Source organism: Cryptomeria japonica, chromosome 1 (assembly GCF_030272615.1).
Source record: "Cryptomeria japonica chromosome 1, Sugi_1.0, whole genome shotgun sequence".
Classification (NCBI taxonomy): domain Eukaryota; kingdom Viridiplantae; phylum Streptophyta; class Pinopsida; order Cupressales; family Cupressaceae; genus Cryptomeria; species Cryptomeria japonica.
Genome location: NC_081405.1, coordinates 249,969,782 through 249,991,447, shown reverse-complemented (window position 1 = coordinate 249,991,447; position 21,666 = coordinate 249,969,782). Strand labels below are relative to the sequence as shown.

At 35.4% G+C, this 21,666-nt stretch overlaps 1 protein-coding gene across 1 annotated transcript; it reads right to left on the bottom strand.

The window, feature by feature from the left end:
* Positions 1–1,355: 1,355 nt before the first annotated feature.
* LOC131857272 (methyl jasmonate esterase 1-like) lies at positions 1,356–2,903 on the bottom strand. Its single transcript, XM_059209529.1, has 4 exons — positions 2,532–2,903; positions 1,978–2,118; positions 1,754–1,885; positions 1,356–1,625 (listed from the first exon to the last, which is right to left on the bottom strand). The coding sequence occupies exons 1-4, from the start codon at positions 2,769–2,771 to the stop codon at positions 1,356–1,358; spliced, it is 783 nt and encodes a 260-aa protein (XP_059065512.1). The 5' UTR covers positions 2,772–2,903.
* Positions 2,904–21,666: the final 18,763 nt, after the last annotated feature.

The window sequence follows — 21,666 nt, the reverse complement described above, 5'->3', positions numbered from 1 at the left end:
AAATCCACTCTGTTGGGGTGAAATGATCAGAGGAAGAATCCTTAACAACCTGCTAGTAACCACTTTAGAAATTAGTTTATAAAAAGAGTTTCATAAGCTTATCGGTCTGAAGTTATCCATAGAATCAACTCTGGGGCATTTAGGAATCAGAACTAGGAAGGTAACATTAAGTTCCTTTAAGATCATTCTATCCCCAAAGAACTCCTGCACACCTTTAACAACATCAGCTTTGAGGATGTCCTAGAAGGTTTGGAAGAAGAATAACGGAAAACCATCCGGGCCCGGGACTTTGTTCCCATCAAAAGAAAAGACTTAATTTTTAGCTTCCTCATCAGAAGGGATGGCTATCAAGACCTTGTTATGATCCTTGCTAATAGTTGGAGGGATATTGTCAAGGATGGCATTCTGAGATTGACTATACAGACCAAAGTCCGCCAAATGAAGAGAAGTAAAGAAGTTCTTGGCCCCCTTCCCAATCTCATCATTCTTTCTCATTTCAGTTCCCCCGATTTTAAGTTCCTTTGAAGATTACATTATTTTGGTTAGGAAAATATATTATTATTAGGGGTTGTTCAATTAAATTGTATAACTTAGGAATCAAATGCAAGTACTCAAGAAAACTCAACTTGAATTTTCTCTCATTACCCTCATTTTTAATTAATGTTCTTTTTCTTAAACTAATAAGGAAATGAATAATATAGCTAGTTATATTGTATTTATATTTTCAAGTTAACTTAGCTAAATTAAATTTGAATTACTAATAAATTAGAAATTTAAAATCAATTTTAATTTGATATTTTTTGTTGTTATAGAAAGCAATCTAGAAATCCTTAAAATTTGACTAGAAATCTTAATGACAATAATTATATTTCAAGAGATAACAATATATTCTAGCCATGTTGGTGTGTTAAAAGATGCATAAACAAGATGACCCAAATAGAAAGATAAAAAGACTGAGTAAATCAAATTTGAATTTTAAATTTTAAATTTCGAAAAAACAAAATTATTCCTATGAGATCACCTCCATACCCATGAACTCTTTCAAAACTAAATAATAATTAAATAATTAAATACATAAATAAATAAAATAAAGTCAATCTGATACAATATTAAAATCTTTTTAATATATAATTATAACAAAATATACACAATAGAAAATAAAAATGACCTAGATATGCAAATTTCACCTTTGCAGTATTAAGAACCATTACAATTTCTTAACTATTTTAAACAAGAGGAATTTAGCCTAGGGAGTTGAAGATAACCATTACTAAGTTGTATCTGACAAGTATATTCGAAGATTTCTAGATATTACAAACTATACTAAAATCCATCTGCAGCAGATTGCTTCACTTTCACACACTCGTATTAGCAATTTTCATGAGCACCTCAGCCAGTTGAAGAGGCTTAGAGAAGAATACGGTGTGATCAGATCCTTCAATTTCGTATACCATTTGTGGAGGATTCCCTGCAATCATCTTTCTCTGGAACGCCTCCACAATAACCTTATCCTCCTTCGACACAACAAATATTCTCCTAACACTTCCATAGTTTTTAGCTGTATACAAAAGAGGTTCTTGCCATATTGGAGATTTCTTTTCCAGCGATTCCCACAACGTCAGACCCTGCATTTAGTGCCATATTAATCTACCCATCAATTGAAATTTCATAATAGCAGAATAATTCACAGCCAATTAATCAATTATATTTTTGTAATTTGCAACCAAACTGTCTCTGTTCTAAAGTGATTTACCCAAGAAGGACTGTTCTGTGATAAAAATTCTCGCGCAAACTGGGTGCCAAACTTGAAGGATGTTGCTGGATTCTCTTTCCCATTTGCATAGTAAAATGTAGAGTCTCCGAAGCCTCCGATTATGGATACGATCTGTTCAATATATACTTTCAGAGAAATGGTATTGTAATTTAAAGATTGTTAGCAGTGCAGGAATTAGTAGAAAGATAAAGAATTCATTAAACCTCGTTCATCAACTCAGAGAGAGTTGTTCCGCTGAGGGGCATGAAGGCGGTAACAAATACAGCTGCAGCAATTTTATCTGGAAAACGCTCCATGGTAAAACTCAAATTGAATCCACCAGCGCTGTGGCCAACCAATATAACCTTAACAGACATACAGCTACAAATTAGTTGGCATCCTTGGTATCGATGACAAATGGATACTTTTGAATTTAAATAGTACATTTTAAGTTTTGATTTGTTTAGATGGTTCATCTAAAATCAGATTGTTTCTCCAACAGAACTCATTTATTAGTATAATTTAACATAAATCATCTTAACAAATAAAAACTTAGATCAAGCTATTCTTCAAATTTGTTTAGGTTGTTCTGCTAAAATCAGATTTGTTTATCTAATAGAACTCATCTATTACTATGGTTTAGAATGAACCACCTAAACAAACCAAAAATTCACTTAAACTTTTCAAAAAAAATATTTAGATGATTGAACTAAAATCAGATTCATTATGAAACACCTAAACAAACCAAAACTTCTAAAACTTTTCACTAAATTCATACCTTCCCTTCAGAAGGAAGAGCTGTAAAGAAGTCTGTGAGTGGCTGATTGTACTCTTGTAACGAAGAAATTGTGTCGGCATTTGTAGGATCTATACCTCCACTGGCCATGTCAATGGAAGATACAGTGTGGCCCGCTTTGAGAAGAAGATCTGCAACTTGATACCAACACCAGCCCCCAAAGGTTGCTCCATGCACCATCACAAAGTGACACCCCTTTGCCTTAACTATATTTGTCTCCATGCTGTAGCTCTTCAAGTTCAAGAAATGAAAGGTAGAATGGCAATATTTAAAGGCTGCAGTTTACCCATGTACACTGCATTACGTACGAGTATCATTTAACTTGTAAACTTGATCTGAGCGATTGCCTAAGATTTCTTAGAGGCCAACAAATTTGTACACTGTGGTTAACACTTCTATTGAAACATTGATTTCACAATTCCTCAAGTCTTTGATTTTATCATTATTTAGCATTAATCCCATTCTAGTGGCAAGGTCTTTGATTTTATCAAATGCACCTTTATAATTAGCATCAAGGGACAATCTCTTCTTCTCACCAACATCCAATCATTTCTCTTTTTAACAATTTCTTCCTTAGTCGCATAATTTATAATCAAGTCCTTCTTTATAATCAGGTCCTTTGTCTCATCCAACTGATATTCATACCTTAGCTTTCCCACTTATTTCCTAGTCTAATCAAGCGATGCAAATATAACCTTTAAGGTGGGGTATTATATATTTTTCCCTAGGATAGAGTACGATAGGGTAGAGTAGAGAATACCATTTGAAACACAAAATTCCAGTACCTTAATGGATACTAGTTCTTAATGAATGTCCTATTATACAAAAGAAGAAAAAATAAATAACATGTTAACACGCTGATGCATAGATCGATGTGAGTCTTCATCAAGTACTCATTTTCATTGTGAGAATCATCTTTAATCTAGTTGGGCCCTTCTGATTATGATTGGGGTTTTACTTTAGCATATTATTCACATATTCCATTAAAGTCAATGTGTATAGTATCTCAGTAACATCCATAGGTTAGGAAACTGTACTTGATAATTATGTATATCAAATCATACTGTACTTGATAATTATGTATATCAAGTTGATGCTAACAAAGTCGTTTGAAACCACTAACATCCATAGGTTAGGAAACTCTCAAAAACCTACGATTGTGGATTGAAATGAGAGAAATGTTAGCTCTTGAAATTGGTGATAAAGATTCTGCTTTCAAAAATTTGAGTCTTGCTAAAACTCTCTCAAGGGAATTAGCAAAAAAGTCAATTGGCTATTTAAACAAGCAAAATTTAGTAACACCAACGATGGACAATTTAGCCATTTTCACAACATTTGCACCTATCCATTTGAAAATTTTCACAACATTTGCACCTATCCATTTTCACAACATTTGCTACAACATTTTCTTTCCCATACAACTCTTGATATACGTAGCAGATATACAGGAAATAGTTCTAGCAACAATTTTTTTTGTGAGACATTGTCAAATTTACCGTCTGATGAGCAATTGCACCGGGCACGTTTCTAAAAGTACTTAAGATATGGATTGAAGAGTTGGATTTTAAATTATCATCAAATAAGAATTTGATTTGAATATCTAAGCAACCAATAATTCTGTTAACTGTTTGACAGAATATCTCGAAGAAATGTCATCTCATGGAGTATAATGATTTCTTTTGTCTCTAAGTCGTGATCATCCTCATTTGAATCTGCAATTCTAGAAGAGTTAGCCGCACCAAATGCAGCTAGGGTTTGTGGGGCAACAGCTCTCGTGGGCATTGCAAGTTCTCAATTGTTGTTTCATGATCTGAAATGTGTTGGAAGCCTTAAAATGTATTTGTTGATTTATCTGATTTAAAAGTTGAACAAAATGGATTTGTTGATTTATCAGATGTTATGGTTGCAGAGGCCCTGGTAAGACAACTATGCAACATAGGGAAAGTTAAACAAGACACGGGAACCGTTTGATAATTGAGAACTTTATTTTCTTGAGAAATAGTTTCAAAGGATGAGTAAATTTGTTGCTATTCGTTAATATCGTCAACCACTAATTTAGGGTACCTTAAATTACTTCATTGTATTTTTGATACATGGCCATTGTTCTATGTTTGAAATTTATATAAGCACCAACCTCCATTGTTACGGAATTAGCTTATAATACTCAAGAAACAAAATATACCCACTTCACTCTCCAGTAGAGTCTTGCTAAAAATATATTGGGAAATAGATTTTTCATTGTGATGGTTTGCTACATTTAGCTTGACTTTCTCAATAGATATTAGAAAAAATTTATAGATAAATTTTTATCAGATTGTTGATTTTTTTCTATTCTTCTCTTATATGATTGGGAGATTTTGCATTTTTCTATAAGATTTTAATTAGAAAGTTCAAAAGGAATACAAGAATGAAAAATAGTGAAAGATAAAGATAAAAGAGAAATTGTTCTTTTAAAAGAATTGGGTTCAGACATATCAGATTTGGTGGAAAAGAATGGAGGAAAAGGGATACTCATACAATTAAAAAATGAAACTTGAAATAAATAATCTTAGAGGAGTAGGAACACATCTACCATATTTTTGGTGGTGGCACTCCCATTGGGCACCCAGACAAACCACTAGGCCGAGGCTAAAGCTTCTTACATTGAGTTACACATGGCTATTAAATAAGGGTTCAAAAAAGTCTAGCTTGAGAGTGATTCTCTAAATCTCATCACGTGTGTGAGTAAACAAACCGAGCCTAGCTGGAACATCAAGCATTTAATTCAAGAGTGTCACATCATGATTACAAAATTGGATGATTTCAAAATCTCCCACGTTTATCGAGAAGGTAACATGACAGCGGACCACCTAGCGAACATTGGTGTGGATTATGTGGACATACAGTGGTGGATGGGAAAGGAAACTTTCCCCATACAATTGTGTGAACTTACGGGAAAGGACATCGAATACATTGGCCATTCTTATCGCATTAATGATGATAGACTGCCAAATGAATAATGATCTTTCATGGGATTTGAGTTTAAAATTCAAAAATAGGGTTTCTAGAGCCTTCTTTTGTATTTGGTTTTTCATTGCCTAGTTTGCGTTTGGTACCATCATCCATTGTTTTAGAGGAAAACTGCTTATGGGAGGTGGCAAAAACAAAATGTAGTCTACTTCCTACGAGAAATAGGAAAAGAACAAAGAGCTATGGATGGAGAATACTGATGGAGGCCTTGTGTCGTATCTCGACAGGCCTCATGGTAATGACCCAAAAGTGATAGAGGATTTTGTGAACGATTGGGAGAAAGTCATACTCACAACTTTTGGAGTGGAGTTTAGAATTGATGAAACTTTCATTCCAGAGATAACTGGATCACAAATGGAAGGAAAGAAGTTTTGCAGAGAGAGGAAGGTAGTGGAAGAAGCTATTGCAGCTTTCTTTGACAAGGAAAGCGAGAGAAAAAGAGTGCGAAAGATTAAGGATGGCAGATATAACAATAAGGACCTGAAATCACTTTGGGCAGAGATGGTTGAAGTGATTATGAGGTACATTACTCTTGATTGTCATTATGCTAGTATTTTCTCTTAGCACTTTATGATATTAAACAATTTTAGGCATAACGAAAGAATTTCTGTACCTTTCTATCTATTATCTTCTCTTGAAAATAGCCTAGCAAATCACTCCAAAAATATTGATAACCCTGTTTTGCATGAGGGGTTAATCATGCTCATCATGAAATATGCTAAGGATCATGGGGTTAAACCCTCTTTGACAGTTAAATCCCACAATTCTCCAACTAACACTGATGTACATTATGTGTCTGATACGGAGATGGACGAAGAAGAGTTTGGTAGGGCTATGGATTGGCGGGACCTCAATGTTTCAGATGATTCAGAATACTATCCTTCTCAGGAGGAGGGACCCCAACAAAGTATTACACCTGGCACTAGTAGTAGCAGAAGAAACAAACATCCCAGATGGGTTGTCAGTGCGTATAAAACCCCTAACCCCAATTTACACGGTTTTGGCCCATCGAATACAAAAAAGTCCAAAATTGGAAAAACTGGGGAAGCCAAGGGAAATGAGAAGTAAATAAAGATGGACATCCCTATTAACATTGAATAGGGTGAAATGGGGGATACCCAAAAGGACTCCAACTTTGGTATTCTCCTTAATAGCTCTATCAAAATCCAAGAGAATTGCTTTCTTTGGATCAATAAGGAGATTAATATGTTGAAGGATGGAATTAAAGGCATCGTTGATACTTTTACTGAGATGCACATGCCAATAAAAATGGATAAACTTCACTGAATGACACAGAAACTTACAAAAGATGTGAAGATCATGAAAATGAATCATGAAGCAAGGTTTAGTCAGTTGGAAATATGCTTGGAAGAGGTTAAGGGTAATCTGAAGAATCTAGTTGATATTAGCAGGGAAGCCATGAATAACAGTGCTCGAGGTCTTAAAAAGGTCAATACGATGATGACAGATCAAAGAGCTTAGTCCACCACTAGTGTCCCACCCTCTAACACCAAACAAAAGAAGAAAATCTAGGAGCCAAACTTGCAAGGTATGGGACTTCAGACCACTATTGGCCCTTATAGGTAGACTAGAAGCAGGAACAAGGAGAAGAGTGCCTCTAGGTTTATCATGGATGAGCTCAAAGACATCAACAAGAGTATGATCCAAAATAATTCGGAGATGATGCAATCTCTGGTTTAGTGTATTTTAGGTTTTCTCTATTTCTATTTTTTTTCTTTTGTTGTGTGGGCTTGGGCCCTGTTTCTGTGGTTGTTTTGTTGTTGGTTATGGACCAGTTAGTGACTTTTTATTTTTGTATTTCTCTTTGACTTTAGGTTTTGGGCCCTAATAAAACCCATTTATCTTAATCAAAAACACATCTAACATATGAATAAATGATCTTTTCAAAGATTATTTGAATTAAATATAAGAAATGAAAATACACACCTAAAATGGGGATGACCCAACAACGTAATGGTAATGTTGTGTGCCTTCCTGAGGGGAGGTCAATTGTTCTAATCACAACATAAGATATGTTGTCTCGAACATGATTTTCCTGGAAGGTCACGATGTAACGACAACAAATGGATGGGCAGTGACACATCATTGTAGTCTGCAGTGACATGGAGGAGTACAAAGAGCCCATTGGGTAGAGATACGAGACAGTCTAGGTGATTTGTCGAAGAAAGGAGATTTGTTTGCCCAGTGCCATGATCGAACAATTGGACCTACAGATTAGCACAGGTAGGTGGGCAATCTGAGATGGAGATGTGAACGCAGGTGTGTGTTGGAGAGATAAGGTGTCCAGAGTGATAAGGAGAGATGATATAGAATAGAGATGGGGAGGGATGATATAGACTAGAGATGGGCAGAAATAGATAGGATGCCACAAGTAGATAAGGTGTGCATGGAGTGATAAGGTGTCAGGAGTCATAAGGAGAGATGATATAGAAGAGAGATGGGGAGAAATAGATAGGATTTCACAAGTAGATGTAAGGTGTTAATTCCAAACATAAATGAGGATGAGGCCCCTCTTAAATGTGGTCTCACTAGTTCGTATATCTAATCAAAAGAAATTCAGCTTTGGCCCCCAAGCAATCAAAAACAAATACACACCTAAAATGTACAAGGGTGAATACAAAAGAAAGATTGTGAATTACACATGAAAAAATTACAACTATCAAATAATGTTGATACAAATTTTAGTAAATCACTTTATCACTTTGTATTTATAGAGCACAAAGTCTCTCAAAGATTCTATATAGTCAGAATGTAGCTTAAAAAAAAGTCCATGCTAATTTGAATAATGCTTCAAGATTAAATGGTGTTTGATTCCAAACTTATAAACATTGCTTAATCAAAAGGATTTCGTCATAAAAAGCTACAAATTAATTGGTCATTGGTCTATTGATGAAGTTGAATGATTCTAAATAGGCCCAACAAGTATCAATTATTGTTGAATACAAGGCTCTAACACCATAAGGGACAAGGTTGGGATCATGACCTAAGGGACTTTGGTAGAATAGATACTCCTTAAATTTGGTCTCCTCATTGAAGAGGTTACCGAAGGCTTGCACTCTCATATTGAATTGCTAAATGATGTTGTCTATTTAACATACAACCCTCCAACAACAACAAATATGATATTCAAGACATTATGTCAAGAAGTTTAAACATATAAAGTTGTTTACAACATCTATCTTTAAAATTTTCCTACAAGAAAACAATGTCTTTAAATGTTTTTTGTCAGATCTAAATCAAATTATTATGATAAAATAAGACCATTTAATTGAGTTCATTTCACTAAGCACAAAGAATTTTGATCTATAAGACAAAATTTGTAGACTGATCACTTTCCACATATTTTGGGAGATCAAGAAAACCAAGGAATTGACATTAGATAATTTCTATCCCTTGAAACAATCAAACATTAGTAATAACAATGTTGAACCATTATAGTTTAGTCAATTCCCTCCTAGATCATCAATGTCATTTTCACAACATTACCACCTATCCATGAAAAGTAAAATACAAGAAAACCAAGCCACAACATTTTCTTTCCCATTACAACCCTTGATATACATAGTGTTGGAAAATTCAATTTCTCCTAAGCGTATCTACTCCTACCAATGCACACCTACCTTGTTAGTTCCAACCAAGAGTAAATACAGCCAGTAAATGATTGTAACAAAAGATTAACTTGGGGATCACTTCCCCTAACTTGCTCCTGATGTTGCAACAACAACAACTCATAAAATTTAATGCTAGTAAGTAAGTTTTAATTTGGAATTTGAGGGGGAAGTTTTGTGTGAATAACCCCAAGATAAAAGGAAATAATGTTTCCTAATGTTAGTAGTGTAGCTCATAAATTTAAGTAATTTGGAGTGATTCCATATTTGTGCAGTGGTAGAGGAATATTTTTTGTTCTCTGTGTTATAAAAAATATGCAACAATAGTTGTTTGTTTGTTTGTGCTAAGAGAAGTCATTGTTCTAGGTGTCTTGTAGCTCTTGATGAGCAATGATTTCTCTAGGCATATGTAGCTCCAAGCGAATAGCATGTGTGAGATAGAGAGATATGAGAAGGTGAGGAGTTTGTAAGAGAGCTCAAAGAAGCTCAAGATTGTTAAGTATTTGGGAACAACTCTAGAATGCTACAAATCTAATTTGTAATCACTAATTGTCATTAGCTAGTATTATTTTTTAAATATGTAGTTTCATTTCCAAAACACTAATGAAAAAATAAAATCATTGCATGTCTCCATTATTTGTTTATGCTTTTGCTGTGTATTACCAGTGATTACCAAATACTTGGTACTTGAGAATTTTATTTTGTAAGTTAGTATCAGAGTTATTTTATATTTATAAGTTTGTATCAGAACCATTTGGCCCTAAATCCTTGTGAGCTTGGACATTTATTTTTCTAAGTATTGAGTTTTATTGTGTAGGAGACATGGATAGAGATGAAGGAAAGAGCTAGTAGTAGCCACCATCCTTTAATGGACAAAATTATGATGTTTGGGCAAAGAAGATGAAGACCATCATGATTGCAAATGATTTGTGAGAGCTTGTGGTCAATGGGTTTGTGGATACAACTAACCCAACTCAATTTGTAGCCCTCACAAACCACCAAAAGACCCAGTTAAGAGAGACAACGAGGAAAGATGCAAAAGATTTCAATTTGATTGAGCTAGCCTTGACAGAGGTAGTTTTCCTAGAATAGAAGCTCAACTAACTATGTGATAGAAGCTTGAGAAATCCTCCAAACAAGCTACAAAGAGACTGATAAAGTCATATTAGTGAAGCTCTAGATGCTTCGAAGATATTTTGAGACTCTTCATAAGAAATATAGTGAGTCTATTTTAGACTTTCACACAAGAGTCTCTAGTTTATTAAACTAGTTGAGGACAAAAGGAGAAACCACAGAGGAATAAAGGATTGTGGAGAAAATCTTTCATAGTTTTCCCTCTAAGTTTGATGCAATTGTCATTGCCATTGAAGAGGCAAAGGACCTCTCTAAATTGATGGTGGATGAGTTAATGGGTTCTCTTCAAACCCATGATTAGCACTAAATAGTTTTGCTACATCTTCCCAAGAACAATATTGCAGATCCTAGGCCAATGCAAGAGGCAAGAGGAGAAGAAACTATGCTAGAAGGGGCTTAAGTGGTAGAGGTTGTGGAAACTCTAGACAAGGAAGTAATAGAGGAGATAGCTCAGAATGAGTTGAAATCCATGAGGGAGAAAGAAAATCTCAAACCATCTTGAGACAAGGAAAGAAGAACAACATTCGAATTAGAGATATGACAAAAGCAATGTTCTATGTCATAAGTTTGGTCATTATGCAAGTCAGTGCAAGAAAAAGTAGTATAATTAGTCCAAGCAAAGGGCAAATCTGGCTAATGTGAATGTGATTTTAGGTAATCAATCCATAGACTTCACCATGTGCAATATTGGTGAAGAAGGTATCCGTGAAGATTGGTATTTTGATAGTGGTTGTAGTAACCACATGAGTGGTAATGAAAATTTATTTTCTTTATTGTTAAAAATGTAAAGTCTAAGATTAAGATGGGGAACAATGGAATAGTTCTATTTGTGGGAAAAGGATCTATTATAATTCACCCCAAGCAAGGTAAGAAGAAAGAGATAAAGAATATTTATTTTACTCTAGCTATTAAGCATAATCTCATGGGTGTTAGACATATAATCCAAAATGGATACAAAGTGTTGATAGACAAGAATGAATATGTAATTTTTAACAAAGATGAGAGTAAGAAATTTGTTATGGCATTTAAAATAACAAAGAACTAGATGTTTCCATTGAGGATAGAGATGTGTTTCTCTTCTCAGTCTGTGGCTACAACTCCCAAGCAAGGAAAATGTACAACAGTGAAATAGTAAACCTATAAGGAAGTCATTCAAGACCCTCCCAAGCTATGAAATCTCACGTATGGACACGTTTTCTATAATGGTTTAATTTTATTATCCAAGAAAAGAATGATAGAGGGTTTGCCAAGGATAGTTGAGCCTAGTAGCAAGTCTGAGGCTTGCATTTTGGGTAAGAAACATAGGCAAACCTTTCAATAAACCAACTCTAGAAGGGCAAGAGCACCATTGGATCTGGTGCATGTTGAATTGGTTGGCCCTATGAGAACCATATCTATTGGAAAGAGCCAATATTTTATGACCTTCATTGATGATTTCAGCCATAGAAAATGGATTTATTTATTGCAGCATAAGCCTAAAGCTTTTGATAAGTTTTTATTATTTAAATCCCAAGATAAAAATGAGAGTGACACATGTCATCAAGTTCCTAAGGTCACAACATGGAGGAGAGTATATCTCCAAAGCTTTTGTAATTTTTTGCAAGAAAAATGGCATCAAGAAGGACCTAATAGCCACTTATACTCGATAAAAAAATGGAGTGGTTGAGAGGAAGAGTAGAACAATCATGGAGCTGGTAAGGAGTATGCTAAAATCAAAGGGACTCCCAAATGAGTATTAGAGAGAGATTGTAGCAATAGCTATTTATTTGATAAATAGAAGTCCAACCAAGGTGTTTGGTGACAAGATTTCACAAGAGGCATGGTCAAAATACAAGTGGACTGCTAAGAATGTAATATATTTGAGTGTGTGGTACATGCACATGTGCCAAAGGAGAAGTAGGCAAAAGTTGGATGACAAGGGTGAGAAATACATTTTCATGGGCTATAGTGTTAACTCCAAGGCATATAGGTTGTATAACCCCATCACCAAGAAGATCATTATTAGTGGAGATGTGGAGTTCATTGAGAATAAGTCATGGGATAGATCGGTATATACCTCTCCATCCACCTCACATAGAGTACCCGTTGATGATGAGTATGATGAGTATGAAAATCAACAAGATGTTGCAATAGCAGATATAAAGAGCCAAAGTCAAAGAATTGGCTCTAGAGAGCTCTAAATGACTTTAATCAATATTTGTACAATAGAATAGTAGTAGTAGTAAGAGTTCAAACCCCACTCTCACATCTCTAATGCTAAAGAAGACAAAGAGTCTAAGAAAGATCTTCCAAAATGAAAGGTATGATGATGGGTTTGATGAAAATGTGAATTTTATATTATTTTCTCATAGTGATTCAATTCATTTTGAGGATGCTATCAAATAGGAGAAATGGTGTGAGGCCATGGATGAGGAAATAAATGCAATACAGAGGAATGAGGCATGTGAGCTAATTGATTTGACTCTCAACAAGCAATTTATTAGGGTGAAATGGGTCTATAAGATGAAGGGTAATGTTGAAGGAAGAATAGAGTGGCAGAAGGAAATATTAGTTGTCAAGGGGTACAAATAGAAATTTGGGAGAGATTATGATGAGACATATGCTCCTATTGTAAGAATAGAGGTTGTGTGAGAAGTCATAGAAATTGCAAAAAAACATAAATGGAAGGTTCCAAATTGATCTGAAGTCCACCTTCCATAATAGAGTGTTAAAAGAGGAAGTGTATGCATCCAGCAACCACCTAGTTATTAGATTTTGGGTCATAAAGGCAAGGCTTATATGATAAAGAAGGCTCTTTATGGGCTGAAGCAATCTCTGCGAGTATGGTAGAATAGGATTAACTCATATTTGATGAGCAATGGCTTTATAAAAAGTGATGGTGAGCCCACTCTTTACATCAAGGTAGCTAATGGTAAGATTCTTATTGTTGTCTTGTATGTAGATGATTTAGTTTTTTCTAGGAATGATGATTTTCTCATTATTGATTTCAAAGAGGCCATGAAAAGAGAGTTTAAGATGACACATTTGTTAGGTCCCGGAGACAACTGAGAGGGGGGGGGGGGGGTGAATCATTTTCTAATAAATTTAAACCAAAAACAAATTAATCAACTTTTTGCTTAATACCAGTGAAATAGTCTTTTATACCGGTGGACAGTTTTATCAGATAATTGTAATACCGGTAAATATTAATGCATGAAACAAAAAGAAAAAGTCATCCACAACACATAACACCAATATTTGTATGTGGAAACCCTGTAAGGGGAAAAACCATGGTGGGAAACCTTACCCACAATCAGATGATACTACTACAGATAGTAAGTGTATACAAATGGGGTCTGCACATGCAGAAAGGCCAAGCGCCTAGAGCTCACTGCTCAAACACAAATAGGAGTCACACTGACTACAATTGGATGGTTAAATCCAATAAGAATGTACTGCTCAAAATAGCATCATCATATGCTAGATTCAGTACTGGTGTAGTTCTGATTGTCTTCACAAAAACCCTCCTTCAACTTCAAATGATGTCTACATGTATAGCTCTTCTTATTCTCGCATATACCTTCATACAATCCTTTTTCGCATTCCACATCCGATCTTACAAATAATATCTTACATTTATACCATACCCTAAGTACAATTTTAGTAGGTCGGCTCTAAAGGATAATACAATAAGATTAATTTACAAATCAATTAATACCTGATGCAATAACCGATTCACCATGTCGGCTTAATGCATTTACAACAATAATGTAGAAGTTGAGAAAGCCAACTTCACAGACCCCGAAGATCACCTGCATGCAAATAACCTGTCACAGAAAGAAGAGATGGAGACAAACAAGCAAGGGTGCTCTGAAAGCTGAAAAATGTATTCATCCGAGAGAGAGATAAATTACAATGATGAATCCTTATAAAAGGATATTGTGCAACCCTAAAAGAAACCCTAATAGGTAGACATTTAATAATTAATAAATGTCACAAATGCAAACTAAAGTGAAATCTTAAGAGAGGAATAAAGGTAATTTAATCAACATGATTAAATTAAAACCTTTACTCTAACACCCCCCCTTAAGATGAGCAAAAGTGCAGTTACAAACATGTGCAAGAAAGCAAATGTAACTACAATGCAAGAAAGTAAACTTGGGTCCCGGCAACAAGGCCTAATCAGGTACCCAATTACAACCAAATCTCTGTAAAGTGGAGAAATAGAGAAAACCTCATGGGAAAAACTCTACTCCAAAAAGAGATGAAAGAAATAAATGCACTAATAACAGAAAGATAGGAGGTGGATAACATGATACCCCCCATAGACAACTTCTATCATATAAGTACATATACAATGGTCTCCATAGGAGAAAAAGAAAGAGACTAGAAGCCCCCCCCATAATGAAGAAACTCCTGTCGCACATATGGATGCCTGAGGTAGAATCCAAAAAGAGATCCTGAAGCGGCATATAATATTCCTCCCCTTGGGAAGAAATGGATCGAAAGAACGAAGATGAAGAAACCCTGTGAAGAGAGAAGAATCAATCTGTCTCAAGATGTGTGCCATAATAGGATGCTGAAGAATCCCTCTGTCTGAACTGAAACAAAAGATGTCAAATCCAAACTGAACTGAAGACTCAAAAACTGCAACCTCTGAATGCACAGATGATGGTGGGCTAACAACTGGAATATGGATGTCAACAAAGAGGAGCTGAAAATCCTCAAAGTAATCCTCCAAGTCTGCAATATAGGACTCTACAAACAAAGACGAAATGCCTGCAAGATAAGAATCCCAAGTAGCCATGTCTGAAAGATGTATGATGTCCTGCTTAGCTGAATCAATAGGAGCCAAAGAAGAGGCATTATCAAACTGATCAGGAACAAAAGGAGATGATGTTGATACATATATAATCTCAGTCTGAAGAGTAGGAACTGTGAGACAATCCTCTGATTCATCGGAATATGTAAGGGTGTCTAAATATTGAAGTTCCTTCAAAGTAGCATGATCAAAAGGTGTGTTATCTCTCCAACCAATGGGTACAAGACAAGCTGAAGCAGGATCCTTTGGGAATGGAGAAAGACTGGGGTCTCCATAGATCTCCCAAAGACGTGTCCAAAGTGAGTGAGGACAATCAATGCCCGATATAGCCCACACAGTGTCAGAATCAACACTAGACAAAATAACTCCTACTATGTGATTTCTAATGATATCCCAAGCTAGTTTTCCCTCTAAAGTTGCTGGTTCAGGTATGAGATCATACAAATAAGGCAAAATATTAAGCCACCTACAGTGTGTAAGTATGCCCTTTGCCCATGACTCATAATTACCCCGTTCTAGAAATACAACTGAAGGGTGAGTAGAAAAACCCATGATAACTCTTCAAATTAACAAATCTGAGACTAAATGACTTTAATACTGATAAAGCGGATCAAATGAAGCCATCCCATGCAAACAAATTATTTCCAAGTCTGAAACGTCCAAGTAAGTGACAGATGTGTGAAAACACAAAGTACTGAATAAAATGTACCTGGTGTAGATTCTGTAAAAATACATGATAGATCTGGAAAGAGCACAGAACCACCTTTCCGACGCCTATTCGCTTTCGAAAAACGGAGTCCGTATGCAAAAGATATGGCTCCTGGAGTGCAAAAAACTTGTTCTGACTTCGACTGGCAAAAAACACTACAAAACGGAAAAATCAGAAAAAAAGATCTGCATCTTTTAGATCGGGCTCGGAACCAGCTTTCCAACGCCTATTTTCATTCGAAAATCCGAGCTAAAATGCCCGAGTTATACCCGATTTAGTAAAACTGGTCCAAAAAAGCCCAAATAGGCCCTTTAAGCCCTCAAGGGCTTAAAAAAAAAAAAGCCCCTGGTCCTCTGGGTGACCAGGGGCAGGCGCAGGAGGTGGCGGCGCGGGGGCGGCGCTGGGGCGGTGCAGCTGGCGGCGGGCGGCGCGCTGGCTGGGCGCGGGCTGAGAGCGGGCCGGCTGGCTGCGCGCAGGCGGCAGGCGGCGCATGGGCGAGATACCGCCGGCGGCGGTGGACGCCGGGTGGCCGCCGGGCTGCTTACCGGCGGCGCGGCGGTTTACACTGGCTGCGTCCGGTTTTTTTGAAAAAACCGTGGTTTTTGTTTTTTTTTTTAATTTTTCCGCCTCGGTTTTCGTGCCCTAGGGCCGTACGGCCTTGGGGCCAAAAAAAATTTGCCTCCTGGTGCAACTGTGTCCAAATCGGACGAATTTTATATGGAAATAGGGGTTTTTGGGCGCTACGAGCTCAACGGTGAGGTCCGTTTGGGCTCAAAGTGCACCGAAAAAAAATACCCCTATTCCAAAATAAAAAAACAGAAGACACACAGATCTGATGCAACCAAAACCGGAAAATCAGATCTAACCCTCGTAGCTCCAAATTCTTCAGAAGACGAACATGAAGCAGCAGGTCTGGAGCTCTGATACCATGTAGAAGTTGAGAAAGCCAACTTCACAGACCCCGAAGATCACCTGCATGCAAATAACCTGTCACAGAAAGAAGAGATGGAGACAAACAAGCAAGGGTGCTCTGAAAGCTGAAAAATGTATTCATCCGAGAGAGAGATAAATTACAATGATGAATCCTTATAAAAGGATATTGTGCAACCCTAAAAGAAACCCTAATAGGTAGACATTTAATAATTAATAAATGTCACAAATGCAAACTAAAGTGAAATCTTAAGAGAGGAATAAAGGTAATTTAATCAACATGATTAAATTAAAACCTTTACTCTAACAAATAATAAGTCATCTTCATAGCATGTCATGTTGATCTGGAAAAGATAAATCTGCTGGTGTAACCTGGACCTATTTTGCTGGTAATAGCAACTATGTAAATATGAATATGCCAATTAACAAAACTCCAAGACAAGGTGTCCACATGATGTCTTTGACATAACCAAGTGTTTTCCATACCCTTCCAAGTGTCGGTGATCATTATATCCTACCAGTGTACCAGACACCAATGACTGTTCATAAGTCATTTGCTTGCCGGTGAATGTTGTTGATTCTCCAAAGTGCCAGAGTTGATAAGTGTTTAGTAGGTGTTGACATCAATGACAAAACCATACCAAAATACCAACAACATTTAGGACTCTTGAGGTATTTTCTAGGCATAGAAGTAAAAAAAATGAATGATAGTATTTTTATCTCTCGAGAAAAGTATGCAAATCAAATCTTGAAGAGATTGAGAATGAAAGGTAGAAAACCTATACCAACACCAATAGTTTTACATCTTAAGTTGAGAAAGGAAGATTACAATATTAATGTGAATCTGACCATGTACAAGAGTTTGGTTGTAAGTTTAATGTATTTGAAAGCAACTAGGCCTTATATAATGAATGCACTAAGTCTAATATCCAAATTTATGGAAACTCCAAGGGACACCCATTTGCAATTAGGCAAGAGAATCCTAAGGTTAGTGGATGGCACCAAGAGATATAGAATTTTGTATAGTGAGACAAATGATTTTAGGCTGGTTGGTTAGATAGATAGTGATTGTGCAAGAAGTTTAGATGATAGGAAGAGCACATTTGGCTATGTGTTTCATTTGTCTTGAATGTAATCTCATGGGCTTCTAAGAAGCAACCCATTATTGCCCCATCTACAGTTGAGGCTATCTATATAGCAAAAAATACAACAATACGTCAAGCTATTTGGCTAAAAAGGATTTTGGTAGACTTGAAAGAAGAAAAAGAGGATAGAACCATAATTTATTGTGACAATATTTCATCAATAGCTTTGACCAAAATTCTTATGTTTCATGGAAGGAGTAAGCACATTGAAATAAAGTATCATTTTATCAAAGAATTAGTTGAGAATATTAAAATTAATATTAAGTTTTGTAGGTCTGAGTAGCAGCTAGTAGACATTTTTATCAAGCCATTGAGTAAAGACAACTTTGAGTGCCTAAAAATAAAATTGGGCATAATTATTTTGGATTAAGAATGATCTTGTTTGTTAGCTCAAGACTAAGGGGGAGTGTCGAAGAACTAAATTTCCTCCCTATGTGCACCTACTCTGTTACAAGAAAATAAGAGTAAATGTGGCCAACAAATAATTGCAATAGAAGATTTACCTGGGGATTGCTTCACCCAACTTTCTCCTCATATTGGAGCAACGATAACTAGTAGAATTTAATGTTGTTTGGTAAGTTTGACTTTTGAATTTTAGGAAGAATTTTTATGTGAACAACCCCAAGACAAAAGGAAAGAATGTTTCCCAATGTTAGTGCAAATCATCTCAAAAAGTTAATTAAGTTGGAGTGAGTCCATCTTTGTGTAGTAGTGGAGAAATGATTTTTGTTCTCTAAGTGAATCTGAGTGTGTAGTAGCAGTTATGTATTTGTTTCTGCTAAGAGCAGTGACTTCTCCAGGCATCTTGTGGCTCTTGATGAGCAATGATTTCTCCAAGCGTATGTATCTCCAAGTTAGTAGTATGTGTGAGATAGAGATCTCTGAGAAGCTCCATAGTTTGTAAGAGAGCTTAAAGAAGCTCCAGATTGCTACAAATCTAATTTGTTATCAATAGTTGTAATCAACTAGTTTACTCTTCTAAGGTTGTAGTTTGTTTTGTATTTTCATTTTGATAATCTTAATGAAAGAATAAAATCAATGCTTGTCTCCATTATTTGTTTATGCTTTCATTGTGTATTGTCAATGATTGGAAAATGCTTTATATTTGAGCATTTTAATGTTCCATGTTGGTATTAGAGTGATTTTTATTTTTTTAAGTTTTAGTAGATATATTGTCGTGAATACAAGAAATAGTTCTAAAAACAAATTTTCTAGCAAGATATTGTCAAAATTATACTCTGTCAGCAATTGCACCATACACGTTTAAAAAAGTGCTTAATATTTTGATTGAATAGATGCATTTCAATACTCATAAAATAATATTTGAGTTTGAAAATCTAAGCAACCAATAATTTTGTTAAATGTTAGATAGAATACCTTGAAGAGATATCATCTCATGGAGTGTAATGATATCTTTGGTGTCTAAATCTCCATCCTTCTCATCTAAACCTACAATTCTAGAGAAGTTAACTGCACCAAACATAGCTATGGTTTGTGTGGTAATAGCTGTTGTCAACATTGAAAGTTCCCAATTGGTGTTTCATTATCAAAAATGTGTTGGAAGTCTTACATTTTGGTTATTTAGACATAAAAAATCATTTATACTATTGCATTTATTTTGGATTTTAATATTCATAATATATGTTACAAAAATCATCTTTATTATTACATTTTTCAAATAAATATTGTCCTGCCTGTGAAGTGTGATACCTGTAACTACAACACAAACACTCAATAGATCATTACAAGCATGGTTAGAAAGTAATAAGAAAACAAAGATGAACTATGACAAAGTAACCTATCGCCTCCTAAGAAATGCGAGTATGGATTTACTCTCAGATCTGAATAAGCAATCTCAGTGACTTGACTACACCTAGATGGAGTATTTGAAATGATAATGATATGCAAAGATGAGATTGATTATATTAAATTGATCCAAGAGACTAATTAAGCTAATGATATGCATGATTAAGCTATAAAAGAGATTGATTAAGCTACATGATTCAACAACTATGCTAGAAAATGATCAAATTAAGCTAAATCTAAGATGCAATTACCTATAACAATAATTCTCAAAAGATATGCCTATAGTAACAATTCCTAAATTGATTGAGTCTGGAGATATCAAGGGTGAAATTGGAGGAGGTTGGAGAAGAGGTTGGAGGAAGAGACACTTGTCATCTCTATGGTGACAAGTGCCAAGGAGCCTTGCTCATAAAAGGGAAAGTGTCCAAGAGAGGAGACATGTGGCCAAAGTGCCATGTGTCTCAAGAAGAAAATATCCACATCATAGGAGGTTAGGATAAGTAGGTTAGAATATGCAAGATAGGATAGGGGTAGTTAAACCCAAGGTTAGGTGGAATGTGTTAGGTTAGAGGGATGGTTTGGTTAAGTGGTTATAAGTTAGGAGACATGTGGCTAATTTGAAATTAAAAATTCAAATAATAGTAAAAGACTAATTAATTCTCAACAACTCATATATTGATTTGTTTTAATTAATTAGAGGATTAGAAGAATTGATTGAAATGGGGGGAAGATTAATTAATTTGAATTAATTAATCAAAGGGGATTATTGAAATGAACCTATTAAATAAATCCTTAGATTTATTAATAAGTAGATGAAAGGGAGAATTTAATCAAATTGCCTAATGAGTTCAATTAAATTAGGAAGGGGTATTAATTAAATAATTGCTTATTTAATTAATTATCTTTAGACCATTTTTTAGGTCTATACATTTTGCCCCTCTTTAAGGCGAGGTGTGATGAAGCATTGATTCAAAGAATAATCTCATTTTGATGATGATATTGGTTCGATAGGATGCCTCAGCTATTGATTAATAAATTGTGATACGATGATGCCCCCTCAGGAGATCAATTGAGATAATTGACCTTTGGAGTTTTTGGATCTTTGCGAAATTGATATCCCAATTAGAAATGATTTGATGTCTGCAACTGTGGTTGATAAAAATGTGAGTTCTATGATCATGGTGATGTGGTTTTTGATTATTGATAAAGCTTGATTGATTGGATTGATAAGATCGAGATTCAGTCTGGTTTCAGGAATGACACCTCTTGTATATGACAAATATGATCAAAGCATTTGGTTTCAGGAATGATATATCTTGTATAAGACAAAGATGATCTAAGTGTCTGGTTCCAGGAATGATATATCCTATATAAGACATGATCAAAACATCTGGTTCCAAGAAAGATAAATCATATATAAGACATGATAGAATCGATTTAGATGCGATCAATTGATAGAATTGATAAGGTTGATTGGATAAAGAACTGATAGTTTGTTGATATCAAGTTGCAGGAAGATTTAGATATGCTAATGCTGGTTCTGTTGAGAGGGTAGCATAATATTTTCACTAGGTCAAAGAAATCTGGAGAGGGATGAGTCATCATTCTGATTGCATATACACTTATGATGATACCTTGATGATTCCTATGATAGATTTAACCTTGTATAAAATGAGCATGCGAGATCCAATGCAAGAATGAAATGCAAGCTAAATGCAAAGCTACGACCGGACCAGTCACTGGGTTATTGCGTTTTGTCATCATTGAGCTTTTTTAAATGTGGGAAGTAAGTGCAAACATCGATGGTATAATTAAACCATGATGACCTGGGCACAACTTTCTTGGATTTTGATATTGCAAGTTAGCACAAGCATCAAGGTATAATTGAACCGAGATGACCTAAGTGTTGCTTGGGTAAAATAGGCAATATTAATCATTTCAATATGAAAATAAG

What these genes read in the sequence shown, in the direction of transcription:
- LOC131857272 (XM_059209529.1), bottom strand. Translation starts at nt 2,771, where the DNA reads ATGGAGACAAATATAGTTAAGGCAAAGGGGTGTCACTTTGTGATGGTG. An exon ending in TCTCTGAGTTGATGAACGAG is followed by an intron (nt 1,886 to 1,977) that starts GTTTAATGAATT and finishes TATATTGAACAG; the next exon opens with ATCGTATCCATAATCGGAGG. An exon ending in CACAGAACAGTCCTTCTTGG is followed by an intron (nt 1,626 to 1,753) that starts GTAAATCACTTT and finishes CACTAAATGCAG; the next exon opens with GGTCTGACGTTGTGGGAATC.